General features: G+C 54.8%; 5 protein-coding genes across 5 annotated transcripts; 3 read left to right on the forward strand and 2 right to left on the reverse strand.

The window, feature by feature from the left end:
* Positions 1 to 235: 235 nt before the first annotated feature.
* Positions 236 to 1,843, forward strand: CCM_01676 (U1 small nuclear ribonucleoprotein; the record flags this gene model as incomplete). The annotated part of the gene is made up of 5 exons (XM_006666831.1): positions 236 to 497; positions 559 to 686; positions 745 to 850; positions 906 to 1,043; positions 1,089 to 1,843. 5 exons carry the CDS (start codon positions 236 to 238, stop codon positions 1,841 to 1,843), a joined length of 1,389 nt encoding a protein of 462 aa, XP_006666894.1.
* Positions 1,844 to 2,559: 716 nt separating this feature from the next.
* On the reverse strand, positions 2,560 to 4,125 carry CCM_01677 (60S acidic ribosomal protein P0; the record flags this gene model as incomplete). The annotated part of the gene is made up of 4 exons (XM_006666832.1): positions 2,560 to 2,629; positions 2,745 to 3,224; positions 3,307 to 3,488; positions 4,111 to 4,125. The coding sequence occupies 4 exons, from the start codon at positions 4,123 to 4,125 to the stop codon at positions 2,560 to 2,562; spliced, it is 747 nt and encodes a 248-aa protein (XP_006666895.1).
* A 1,046-nt stretch (positions 4,126 to 5,171) lies between these two features.
* On the forward strand, positions 5,172 to 7,488 carry CCM_01678 (glucan endo-1,3-beta-glucosidase; the record flags this gene model as incomplete). Its single annotated transcript, XM_006666833.1, has 2 exons — positions 5,172 to 5,484; positions 5,540 to 7,488. The coding sequence occupies 2 exons, from the start codon at positions 5,172 to 5,174 to the stop codon at positions 7,486 to 7,488; spliced, it is 2,262 nt and encodes a 753-aa protein (XP_006666896.1).
* A 314-nt stretch (positions 7,489 to 7,802) lies between these two features.
* Positions 7,803 to 9,387, reverse strand: CCM_01679 (hippurate hydrolase; the record flags this gene model as incomplete). The annotated part of the gene is made up of 2 exons (XM_006666834.1): positions 7,803 to 9,080; positions 9,364 to 9,387. The coding sequence occupies 2 exons, from the start codon at positions 9,385 to 9,387 to the stop codon at positions 7,803 to 7,805; spliced, it is 1,302 nt and encodes a 433-aa protein (XP_006666897.1).
* A 948-nt stretch (positions 9,388 to 10,335) lies between these two features.
* On the forward strand, positions 10,336 to 12,039 carry CCM_01680 (NTF2 and RRM domain protein; the record flags this gene model as incomplete). Its single annotated transcript, XM_006666835.1, has 3 exons — positions 10,336 to 10,497; positions 10,565 to 11,686; positions 11,743 to 12,039. 3 exons carry the CDS (start codon positions 10,336 to 10,338, stop codon positions 12,037 to 12,039), a joined length of 1,581 nt encoding a protein of 526 aa, XP_006666898.1.
* Between the last annotated feature and the right edge of the window lie 544 nt (positions 12,040 to 12,583).

Genomic DNA, 12,583 nt, shown 5'->3' on the forward strand with positions numbered 1-12,583 from the left:
GCAAGCTGCTAATTTCTCCAGGCAGCACGACATCCTCCTCGCAGCCCTTTCCATCCCAAAGCTGCGGGCAACAACTTTTGCGACGACGCGTATCTGTTCGACTTCCATCACCGAGCAGCGACATCCCGTACCCGGCGGTCTCTTGAGCTCAAGCGCAACTTGTCGCCTGCCGATTGGTGTATCATTTCGTGACTCTTCGTTTTTTTTGTCGCTCCCCCCTTGGGTCACGGCAGCTATGACGGACAAGCTGCCACCAAATTTGCTGGCCCTGTTTGCGCCGCGCCCGCCGCTGCGATGGGTTGAGCCGGCTGACCATGCCCCCGAGAAGCGCAAGACGGCGCACGTTGACGGTCTGGCTGCTTTCCTGCCCGACTTGAAGGCGTACAAGGAGAATGACAAAAGCGTCCCGACCGAGAGCTGGCTGGAGGCACGCGATCGCAAGAAGCTCGAGAAGAAGGCGGCCGTGGAGGAGCTGTCCACCAACGCGCCGAAATATTGTACGGATAAATGGACTGACAGAGGCTTGCGTCGATGGAAATACTGACTTGATTCTTGCAGACAAACCGAATGAGGATCCTCTGATTCGCGGCGATGCGTTCAAAACCCTCATTGTCGCGCGCTTAAGCTACGAAGCTGACGAGCGAGATCTGGAACGTGAATTCGGTCGTTTCGGACCTATCGAGCGCGTACGCGATTCCCTGTTCAAATGCCACACTGTCAATCAGATACTGACATACTCCATAGACTCGCATTGTTGTCGACACGCACGCCGCCGAAAAAGGAAATAAGAAGAAGAAGCCACACCGAGGCTACGCGTTTGTCGTCTTTGAGCGCGAAAAAGACATGAGAGGTAATTTTCCCATTGTTTTCATTCCTTGTAGGACCTTTCCATTGGCGCTTCCTAGAGCTGTGGCCCTCAAGCTTGCCCTCTCTACCTGATGTGCGCAACGAGACTTTCACGGCCCTCAAGCTTGCCTGTCTCTGCAACCATCTTGTTTCTCTCCCTCTATCGAACACACTTGACCAAGTTTTATACATCGCTGGTAAGCATTGCTAACAAATGCGCCGTGTTGCGCAATCCCGAATAGCCGCTCTGGATGCTTGTGATGGTATCCGCATCAAAGATCGACGGATCAAGGTAGATGTTGAGCGTGGCCGAACAGTCAAGGGCTGGAAGCCAAGGCGACTTGGAGGCGGCCTCGGTGGCCGGGGCTATACGAAAGCTCTGCCTGCTCGCCCAGGCGGCCCTGGCGGTTTTGGCGGTGGCTTCCGTGGTGGCCGAGGAGGCTTCGAGGGCGGCCGCGGAGGCTTCGAAGGTGGCCGCGGCCGTGGTGGCTTCCGTGGTGGCTTTGGTGGCCGCGGAGGAGGCTTCCGAGGTGGTGATCGTGACTTTGGAGGTTCTCGTGGTGATCGCGACTTTGGTGGTCCTCGCGGCGATCGCGGCGACCGTGGTGACCGAAACGGGTTCGCCCCCAGAGACGCGCCATCCGGCCCTGGTGGCTTTGACAGACGAAACGGTGACCGCGACCGTGGATCTGACCGCCGTGGCGGCATGGACGACAGGCGTGGTGGAGGAGACAGGGATCGCGACCACCGCGACCGCAATCGTGACCGTGACCATCACGACAGAGGCGACAGACCACCCCGTGACGGCGGTCGATTCGGCGATCGCGATGGTGGCCGTCGTACCGGCAGCAACAACGAACCAATTCGTCCCCGCGAGGGTGGTGGGTATCGCGAACGGGAGAACAGAGACTTTGACCGCCCTCGGGATGATGACAACAGGAAGCGAGGATACGACGGCGGCGGCTACGAGGACCCTAGGAAAATTCGCAGATACTAAACCGCGTCAGATCCCCATGCAGACCGTTCCGATACGGCGCGGCATACAACCACGTCTGTCCTTGTTTGGTAGGCGAGGCGTCGTCTCGATACTCGTTCGCTACAGCCCGATGGTAATGCGGAAAGGTAACCGTTCCTTTTTTGCCTTGTCCTTATGTCTCTTTTCTTTAGTATGCATTTAAAATCATGGCGTTAGTAAGGGGAAGTATAAAAAGAAAGCTCGATTCTGAGAGGAAATAAATTGAACACGTATCAATGGAATTTTTTTTTCAATGGGTTACAAGGTAAGGCAGAGAGGTAAGCAAACTCTGGCCTCGAATGTATCAAACTTGATTTGTTGCTTCTCCGGCGTGGAGTTGGGTTGAGGGAGGAAGAGTGTACTCAGTAGTAACTAGCTTTTATACCTGGGTTAGCCGAGAACCGCTGTATAATACAAAGTATGATTCCGGGAATTGTCAGATATATCCTAATAATTGAGCGCGCGTTGTAGTTGGAACGATATATTCTCTATCTTCTCTCCGACTGGGAAAGAAAATGAAGGGTTGCTCCCTCATGCATATCAACTTCATGTCCGTAACCTAAAACAAAGACCCAAGCCAACGCCGATACAGAAAATTTTGATCCCACATGAATGTCATGCCAGCGATGATGCAGTGTTGCACATCTCGCAGGAAAATTGCTTTTATAAAATGCCCAGCTGTATCCTTTGCCGCCAGCTTAATCCTCCTCCATGGGGGTGGTGGTGGCGTCAACCTGAGTGACTTCGCCAGTGGCCGCGCTCCAGTACCTGTCGGATCATACGTTAGCCAATCCGCGTCACACATGCACAGAACGAGCAAGCTCCAATCACAGGGAGAAGCAAAGAAGACGAAACCAAAGAAAAGAAGAGGGGAAGCACATACGCCAGGACCTTGACCTTGAACTCGCTCAAGCAAACGTCAAACATCTTGAGCAGCCTTGTCTGGCGGGAGTCGAGGACGTCGCCCTCCTTGCAGACGACGTAGGCCTCGCCCTCGCCGTCCTCGTCGCCGAGGACGACGCGGCCCTTGACCATGCGGGTGGGGACGCCGAGGCGGCGCAGCTCGGGCTCGAGGGTGTGCTCGAGCGGCACGTCGTGCTCGGCGGGCACCTCGCCGGCGGTGGCGTGGACGACGCCGGTGGGGATGGAAAAGGTGCGGGTGGCGACGACGCCGGCGCGCGCAAAGTCGACGAGCGCGAGCCCGTCAAAGTAGGCCAGCACCGCGGCCGGGTCGCGGTTGGTGAAGACGAGACCGACGTTGCCGGCGAGGATGCGCGCAATCGCCTGGATGCCCGGCGCGACGGCCTCTTCGGGGGTCTGCCCGAGCGCCTTGGCCATGAGCTTGGTCTTGCCGAAGAAGAGTCTGAGGGGGGGGGGGGGGCGGCAAGGTTAGTTGTCCGTATCCACGCTGCCAGCGAGAGGACGGCGGCGCCGCAGCGGCTTACCTGCTGTCGGACAGCTCCCGACGGACATTCTTCAGGTACGTGTTGCGCATGTTGTCGATGCAGAATACGACGCAGTGCTGGTACTCGGGGACGGCGTCGCGAATGTTCTGAAAGAGCTTGTCCTTTTGCTCGCGGCCCTTTTTGTTGACCTGCGTCAGGTTGAAGGTTTTGGAGCGCTTCGACTTGGGCATTGTGGCGGTTTATTGAGTATTTTTTTTTCTTTAAATCCTTTCGTAACGATCCGGGTATAGTTTGTAATTCCAAACAAAAAAAGAGGCTTCGTTCGCTGGGCACGTCGTTGCAATGGCGGTTGCTGTCGTTGGAAGAAAAAGTATTTGGGCAGAATCCGACTGATAAGATAAGCGCAGGAAAAAAAAATTCAAGATGGTGGTGGTGATTTTCCCCCACACAAAAAAAGCGCTGGGATTGGCCCGTTGTCTGACCCCGCTGAGACTGCCAACAGCGCTCTCGCGGAAGTAACATTTTCTACGTATGAATTCTTTACAATTATTTTTGGTAAAAATAAAAACAAACTCGTCGGCATATCTATTATCGGTATTCCGGTGTCAATTCTTCCTTTCTGCTTTAATATGGATCTCTGTTTACCACAACACTCCATCGCTCCTTCAAAGTCCTAGATGCTAACTAAACGACGGAGGAGTAGAGAAAGCGGAGAGTACTTCATATTGTGCGCAAGAAGCTGATATCCTCCATCTTCTACTAAATTTCGTATCTTCACTTACTTTGAATTATCAACGATCTTGTCACCCGCGTGTATGAAAGTAGACCAGCCACGTGGCGCACCAGGCATGTTGCCATGTAATGCTGGGAAGCTTCCCGACATTAGATCGCTTTCATAAAGTGAACGCCGAGGATATACTGTAGAACAACCGAACTGTATCTCCTGACTATTGGCACCTGTGGAATCAAGGGCCGTTGAGTCTATATCGTTTTTTTGATTGCGTCGTTGTAGACCTGCTCCAGGGTACTTGTAGTCTGAACGGAGATACTTCTAACCGTGACTTGGTTTCTTGGCTCCTAACAACCTACCTTTGATTGACTACTATTCACCCATCTTTCTACAACGTAATTATCCACCGTACTATAATAACCTCGTGTTTCCGGGGGTGATCGTGTCAACTCCCGTGCCCCGGTTGCCACCCTTGACGTGGACCCCTGCATCGAGCGATTCGAGGATTTAATAAATCCGAAATCTCACAACCCAACTTGGCGTCTTCTTTCTAGACCCGCTTGAGTCTAGCAAACCAGGCACCTCCCACAGCCCTTCGGAGTTGCCCATCTCATTGCTTACTCGCTATGCTGGAACGGGCAGGTCAGGTATGCCACTAACAAGTCCTGATCCTACGCTGGCGCCGCGGGTATTGGCCCAGGGGAAGCATCTTCAGGGCATGGACATGTCGCCTCCACTCGATCGCTGTCATCGATTGCATGATTTGACGGAGAATTCCAGCTCCTTGTTAGTCTACCATGCGAGACAGCCAAGGTACTCCAAGCATGCGCTCAGACGGAAGATGCAGCTGTGCCTTGCAGGTCCGTTATTCCATCAATACCCTCTGATCTAACCCTTGGTATGACGGCCGTGGAGAGCCTAAAAGACCGCCCCCCGGTCAGCCATGCAGGTCCGTCCCGGTGCTTTTGCGGCGAGATGCTGCCGCCGACAACGTAAACTAATCATTGGCTCGTGGTGATATGGGGTGCCGAATAAGATTGCAGGAAATGCAGGACCGGCTCGTATTGCCTCACGATGATAAAGGCCCCCTCCCCCTCCGCTGCCGCTGCATTCTCCGTAGTTGCCAACACAGATTCTCCCTACAGTCTGCCAAGTTCTCATTGAGTGATACACCATGAAGGTTTCCGCCCTGCTAGCCCACACGGCCTCCCTATGTGCCTCTCTGGCCGCCGCTCTCCCTGCTGCCGAGTCTGTGTTGGAAGAGAGACAATCTGCCTCGTCCTGGTTCTTGCCCAACCTTGACCACACCTCGGGTCCTGTCCGTGGCTATGTCCCCAACTTGCCCACATATGACTATCCCGTCTATAAGGCTGTCAAGTCTGGCGACTCTCAGGGTCTCCTCAATGCCATTGTTTCTGATGGCCCCAGCGGCAACCGCAACAACTGCTGGCTTGCAGGCCAGCCTCGTGTCATTTACCTCGCCCCAGGTAGGCAGACAGATCTCGCTATTTTCATATTCTTGCTTTGCTAACAATGCCCCAGGCACATATACCCTCTCGTCTACTCTTTACATGTACACTGACACTGTCATTATCGGTGATGCCTCTAATCCGCCTGTCATCAAGGCTGCTTCTGGCTTCAACGGGGACTATCTAGTTGTAGGTGGCCAAGGCGATGGCTCCGACCGTCCTTGCGGCGGCTTTGGCGGAGAGACTCACTTCTCCACCATGATCAAGAACGTTGTTCTCGACACCACGTCCAACGCTGGTAAGAACAGCTTCACCGCTCTTAGCTGGGCTGTTGCTCAAAACTGCGCTCTGGTCAACGTCAAGATCAACATGCCCCAAGGTGCTCACACCGGTATGGTCATGGGCGCCGGCTCGACCATCTCTGCTTCTGATGTTTCCTTCACTTACGGCAATGTCGGTCTGCACTGGGCGGGCCACCAGCAGGGACAGCTCAAGGGCATGAATTTTGACAAGTGCACCACTGGTATCCTGATTGACGGCGGCAACACTATCAGTATCCTTGCTCCTTCTTGCAATACTGTTGGCAACTGTATTGTGCTCAATTCTGGCAACCCCTGGGTTGCTGTCATCGACGGCAAGAACACCAACTCTGGCGACTACTTCACCAGCAAAGTGCAGTATCCCAATTTCATGTTGGAAAACATCTCCAACGACAACGCCAACAGCAATATTGTCACTGTTGGTGGTAATGTCAAAGTCGGCGGCAAGAACAATCTCGGTACCTACATCTACGGAAACACTCGTGGTGCCAACCCAACTTATCAGACCAATCCTACCGAGAAGGCCCCCAACAGGCCCGGTGCGCTGGCGCCTGGCGGCAACTACCCCTCTCTCAGCGCTCCCCAGTATGCCGACAAGAAGATCTCCGATGTCATCAACTTGAAGGATGTCAACCAAAACGGCGGCTTCAACTTGCACGGTGACGGCAACGTCGACGACACCAAGGCCCTGCAGGGTGCCCTCAATACTGCCGCCAGCAAGGGCAAGATTGCTTACCTTCCCTTTGGTATCTACAAGGTCACATCCACTGTCACCATCCCGCCTGGAACGGAACTGTACGGTGAGGCATGGTCCACCATTTCCGGCTCAGGAAATGCCTTTGCCTCCGAATCGAATCCTACCCCCGTTGTGCAGATTGGTAGCACCCCCGGTCAGAAGGGCACTGCCCGTGTCCAGGACATTCGCTTCACCGTGCACGAGGCTCTTGCCGGAGCTATTCTCCTCCGCATCAACATGGCTGGCACCAATCCCGGCGATGTCGCTGTTTTTAACTCACTCAATACCATCGGTGGTACACGTGATACCAACATTGACTGCGGCAGTGAGGCCAATTGCAAGGCTGCTTACGTTGGTGTTCACTTGGCTCCTGGCTCATCTGCCTACATCGACAACTTTTGGTCGTGGGTCGCTGACCACTCTGTCGACGACAGTGCAAAGGGCACCCGCGCCGCCGTCAAGGGTGGCGTCCTCGTGGAGTCGACCGCTGGTAATTGGATTGCCGGTCTCGGCTCCGAGCACAACTGGCTCTACCAGATCTCCTACCACAACGCCGCAAATGTCTTTGTTGGCATGTTCCAGAGTGAGACAAACTACAACCAGGCCACGCACGGCGCTCCCCTCAACCCCCAGCCGTTCTCTACCACAAGCTCGGATCCAGACTTCGCGTGGTGTGGCGGTGCCGACGGCACTTGCCGTATGAGTCTTGGCCAGTTCTACACAGGAAGCAACAGGGCCATCTACCACTACGCTGCAGGCAGCTGGAACTTCAAGTCCCTGACTGGCGTTGATCAGGGCATCATGAACGTTATCCACGACACTGTGAGCGATGCCCACCTTCACGGATTCTGTGCTGGTCCCAATGTCAACCAGGTTATGCGTCTGCCCAACGGCAGCCAGTTTGGCAATGCCGGCTATGGCGGCTCTTGGGAAATCTTGGTCGCTGATATTGTCAGCCAGTCCTGAACATGAAGCTTGCACGCATCAGGATTTCACCTACATATTTGCACTGCGTCTAAGTATTTGCTATGTCCGTATATATCATCGGGATCAAGGTCCGGATCCGTATGACAAGTAATGAATGGAATAAATAACTGAATAAATAAATCAAACTGCAAGTGGCAGCCAGAACATACAAGTGAAAGACCGATGAAGGCACCTAGAATACAAAGGAATAAGAAAGTAAGGTAGAGATGCGACAGGGTGCAATAAACTACTGGCCCGAAAATGGAGACCATCAGGGTTCTGACGACCCGACTATAAAAGTGCGAGGTACCGAGTTACCTGCGTTCATTTTTCGCCAGGAACGTCAAGGCACCGAGAACATACCCATCAAGTCCCGTCTGCAATGTCGGCATTATGGCCGGCGCAAACATGGGCGAGTGATTTGCCGGAATGTCTTTTGAAATGGTGCCCTGAGCTTCGATCCTGTCCCACCTTGACTCTTCAATACTGCCATACATGAAGAAGCAGTACGGCTTGTCCACCGCAGTAGCGAGGATCGAGAAGTCTTCGCTGCCCCCAAGACGTGGCAAGTTCCTATTGTACTTGCCCTTTTCCTCGCCAAAGTGCGCCGAAAAGGTGTCCTCAATTTTCTTGGTGGTTTCAACATCGTTGACCGTCAAAGGGAAGGATCTTGTCATTTTAAACTCGGGCTCCTTGGTGGCTTCGGCACAGGCACACTCGGAAGCGACAACAGCCTTGATTCGACGCATCATGCGCTCTCGAGTCTCGACAGTGGTGGAACGCGTGTCAATGCCCAAGACGGCAGAGTCAGCAATGACATTCTCCGCATCGCCGGCGTGGACAGTCGCCACAGTCACGACACTGGAGTCGGCAGGGTCCGTCTCGCGACTAACAAGCGTCTGCAGCTTCATGATTGTGCTGGCAGCAATTACAATGGGGTCGATTGACGTGTGAGGCATGCTGGCGTGAGAGCCGCGACCGTGAATCGTTACTTCCATGCTGTCTGCGCTTGTGGCGACAATACCGCGACCGGTACCGATGCTACCTGCACGAAACGGCATAACATGTGCTCCGAGGACGATGTCTGGGATAGGAACACCATGTCTGGTGTAGAGGCCGTCATCGACCATGGCCTGGGCTCCGGTTCCGCGCTCCTCGGCGGGTTGGAAGACGAGCACGAGAGTGCCCGCCCAGGTCGCACGGGCAGAGAACAGAGCTGCGGCGGCACCAAGGAGGCAAGTAATGTGCATATCATGACCGCATGCATGCATCACAGGTTTCTCGACGCCCGTGGCCTTGTGGATCATGCGCTTTGTGCTGGCATAAGGAAGGCCGGTTCGTTCTTCAACCGGGAGGGCATCAATGTCAGCGCGGAGGAGAACGGTAAGGCCTTCGCCGTTGGGAAGCACGGCGGCGAGTCCATGGCCGCCGATGCTGGTCTTGATGACGAGATCTTCGGGACCAAGAGCTTTGAGCTTCTCGGCGATCAGAGCGGCGGTTTCCGACTCTTGGTTAGAGAGCTCCGGGTTCTGGTGGAGGTGCTTGTAGACCTCCTGCAGCGGGCCAAGGTCCGGCCGGTGCTGAGCTACGATCTGGGATAGTGTGGATGCCATTGATTATTGTGTTTGACGAGGAAGATATTGTCGCAAGAGAGAGCGGGGAGGAGGGCAGCCGGTGCCGGACAGATGGCGAGCATGGTTCTAGTTGATGATCCCCGCCTTGAGCGTGGGGGGATGATGGGGGAGTACAGATAGTGTGCGCGCTATCGGAAATGGCGGGCACTGGTGCGGAAACGGCGGGAGGAAGGGGAATGAATGAGGTTTGAGATTAACAGGGCGACGATATCGTTTAGATATATTTATTATCAAGGTGAACCTTGCCTTGTGATTGCTGTGTCATAACTGGCGATGTGACTGTTTGGCGTTGCTGTGGCGGCGTGGCAGGTGCAAGTAGGGGCAGGGAGATGGCAGGTTCGAAGGTATCGTGACAAGGAATATGATCGAGATGAGATTTCGAGAACTTGATTTGCCAAAACGTGTATTGAGTTGCTTGAAAACTGGAAGTAGTAGGTAGGTCAGGTAGTCATCCCGGACAGGTGTAGTAGTGCGCAACAGAAAACGACAGTCGTCGCGCTTTTTACTGCAGCATTAGGCACGCTTTCGACAACTCGCTTATTTGATTTTTGTAGTACTTCATGGCTCTGCGTATTGATCAAGATAGCTTTGTGAAACCACTACACGTAGATTATGTTTGTTTCTTGGCCACCGTTGCTCCAGGCAGCTTCCGTTGGTGCAGACCCGAGGTGCAAGACTTGCATCCAAAAAAGGTTAAGCGGCAACGCACGGACCAGGCCTCACAACGATGACACCAACTGCCTTTTTTTGCCCAAAAACCCTCCTCTCCTCTCCTCTGCCGCCGCCGCGTCCCAAAACCCTTCTCGACGACACACTTTATCCAAGCGAGACTCGGTTTCCATCTTCCCCCCTCCTCCCTCCATCCTTCAAGCGAATCTCGTCTAGATTCTCCCATCATAGTCAAAGTTTTTTCGTACTTTGTTTCCTCTCAATCACCCCACTCCCCACGAACCTCCCTTTTGCTTGCATCGAGCGGGCAGGTTTTTTTCTCTGTTTGTCATCTCTGGCAAAAGCAGTCACTTCCCCCTTCCTTCGACATTGCGCCAAGAATCCATCCAGGCTCGACCCTCGATCGACTCTTCCCGACCCATCTCCATCTCTACACATACATTCGCATATTTGCTCCGCGCATTCAGTCTTGTTCGTGCCGATATCGCCCACCTCCCACCCTTAGCCGCCGTGCAGTCCCCTCACATCACACACACCCATCATCATGGCCACCAACGGCAGCTTCGCTCAGCAGGACCAGCACAAGGCCCCTGCCGACCAGTTCTCCTCCCCCAGCGATAACAGCAACCTGGCTAAAGATGAGGTCGGCTGGTACTTTGTCGAGCAGTACTACACAACCCTGAGCAAGTCTCCTGAGAAGCTTCACGTGAGTCCACCCAACTGCGCCGTCCAACGCGGTCCGAGCTAACAAGCAGCACACAGCTTTTCTACAGCAAACGATCTCAGTTGGTCTGCGGCCAGGAAGCCGAGGTCTCCAACGTCTCTGTCGGTCGTCAGGTATGCAGCTCTTCCTCTCGCCGTTGCAATACAGCTCGCGCGAGAACAACTCGACTAATCCGGCATTGCGCCTACAGGCTATCCAAGAACGTCTCAAGTCCCTTGATTTCCAGGACTGCAAGGTCCGCGTCTCCAACGTCGACTCCCAGTCTTCCGACGAAAGCATTGTCATCCAGGTCATCGGCGAAACCTCCAACAAGGGAGCTGAGCCCAGAAAGTTTGTCCAAACCTTTGTTCTTGCCCAGCAGCCCTCTGGATACTTCGTTCTCAACGACATTCTGCGATATATCGAGGAGGAGGAGGAAACCCCGGCCGAGGAGGCTCAGGAAGAGCCTATCGCTGTCGCCGCGGCCGAAGCTCCCGAGACCGCTCCCGAACCTGCCGTCGAGGAGCCTCCCGTTGAGAAGAAGCTCATCTCTGAGGTTGCTGAAAAGGCTCCCATCAACGGCGAGCACGTCGAGACCGCGACCGAGGCCGAGACCGAGCCTGAGACCAAGGTTGAGGCTCCTGCTACCCCTGCCGTTGAGCCTATTGTCGAGGAGGTGGCTCAGGAAGTCGTCAAGGAGGAGGAGAAGCCCAAGGAGCCTGCCCCGACCCCTGCCAAGGTCGAGACCCCTGCTCCCGAACCTGCCGGCCCCCCCAAGCCCATGACTTGGGCTAGCCGTGCTGCTGCCGCCGCGGGACCCCGTCCGGTTGTCCCGCTGCCCAAGACCGCTACTCCTCCGGCCACGAACCAGAGCCGTGCCCCCGCTCCCGCCGCCGCCCCTGTCCCTGCACCAGCTCCGGCACCGGCTCCGGTCGCTAATGCTACTGCTCCGGCCGTTGCCCCTCCCGCTGCCGCTGAGACTGGTCCCAAGGAAGTCTCCGGCTGGCAGACGGCTGGTGCTGACTCCAAGCGTCAGAACCGACCCCAACCCGTCTCTGCTGCCGCCGGCACTGAAAAGGAGGGCACCATGGGCTACGTGAAGTACGTGACTGATAAGGTTCAGGATGCTGACCTTCGCGCTGCCCTTGCCGCCCATGGTGAGCTAAGCTACTTTGATATCAACCGCCAGAAGGTATGTGATGACTCGTGGATGCCATAACACCTATTCCAATTCGCTAATTATTCTAGAACTGTGCTTTTGTCGAGTATAAGACACTCGAGGGCTACCAGACTGCCGTCTCCAGCAACCCTCACACTGTTAATGGCGAGAACATCGTCGTTGAGCCTCGTCGCCCCAAGGTTACCGGCCACAACGGCGGCGCTAGCTTCGGTGCCGGTCGCGGCAACGGCGCTCCTCGTGGCCGTGGTGGCTTCGACGGCCGCAACGGCGGTCAGGGTAATACCCGTGGCAACTTTGGTGGCCAGAACCGTGGCCGTGGCGGCGCTGCTCGCGGTCGTGGCGGTGCACAAGCCGCCCACGTCTAAAGAGCATCAGCCAGGCTCATCTTTACGAAGATAGGATCTCGGCAAGGTTAACAACTCCCCATAGATAATGTTCTATGGTATCTATGACGACCTTGGCACGATGATGACGCTTCAACTGGGGAGGTAATGAAAGGGGCAGGTATCGAATTTATAGTGTGACATGCATCTATACCTGATGTGTGGATGTACTGGAGTCTGGATGGGAGCGAATCGATTATTGATTTGAGGGTGGCACAGCTCCTCGCAACAAGTCAGTACCTTTCTGGCGGCGGCGCGTGTTACCCGGGGATGATTTCGGCTTGTTTTGTTTTTACTTCACTGCATTGCGGGCGGAAAAAAGCTGCATCTATACCAGGAACGGACAATGTATGAAGCCGGAGAGGAATGTTCTGAACCGGATAGTGTGTTTTCTACAAAAGAAGCACGAGTATACGGCGCGTGCGTGGAAGCAACAGGAGGGGTCAATCGTTAAGATCGGAACTCATAATTCAAGCGGTGTATCACAATTGGGAGAATGGACAGGGGAATGGGAATATAGAAAAAG

This window comes from Cordyceps militaris (assembly GCF_000225605.1).
Source record: "Cordyceps militaris CM01 unplaced genomic scaffold CCM_S00001, whole genome shotgun sequence".
Lineage (NCBI taxonomy): Eukaryota > Fungi > Ascomycota > Sordariomycetes > Hypocreales > Cordycipitaceae > Cordyceps > Cordyceps militaris.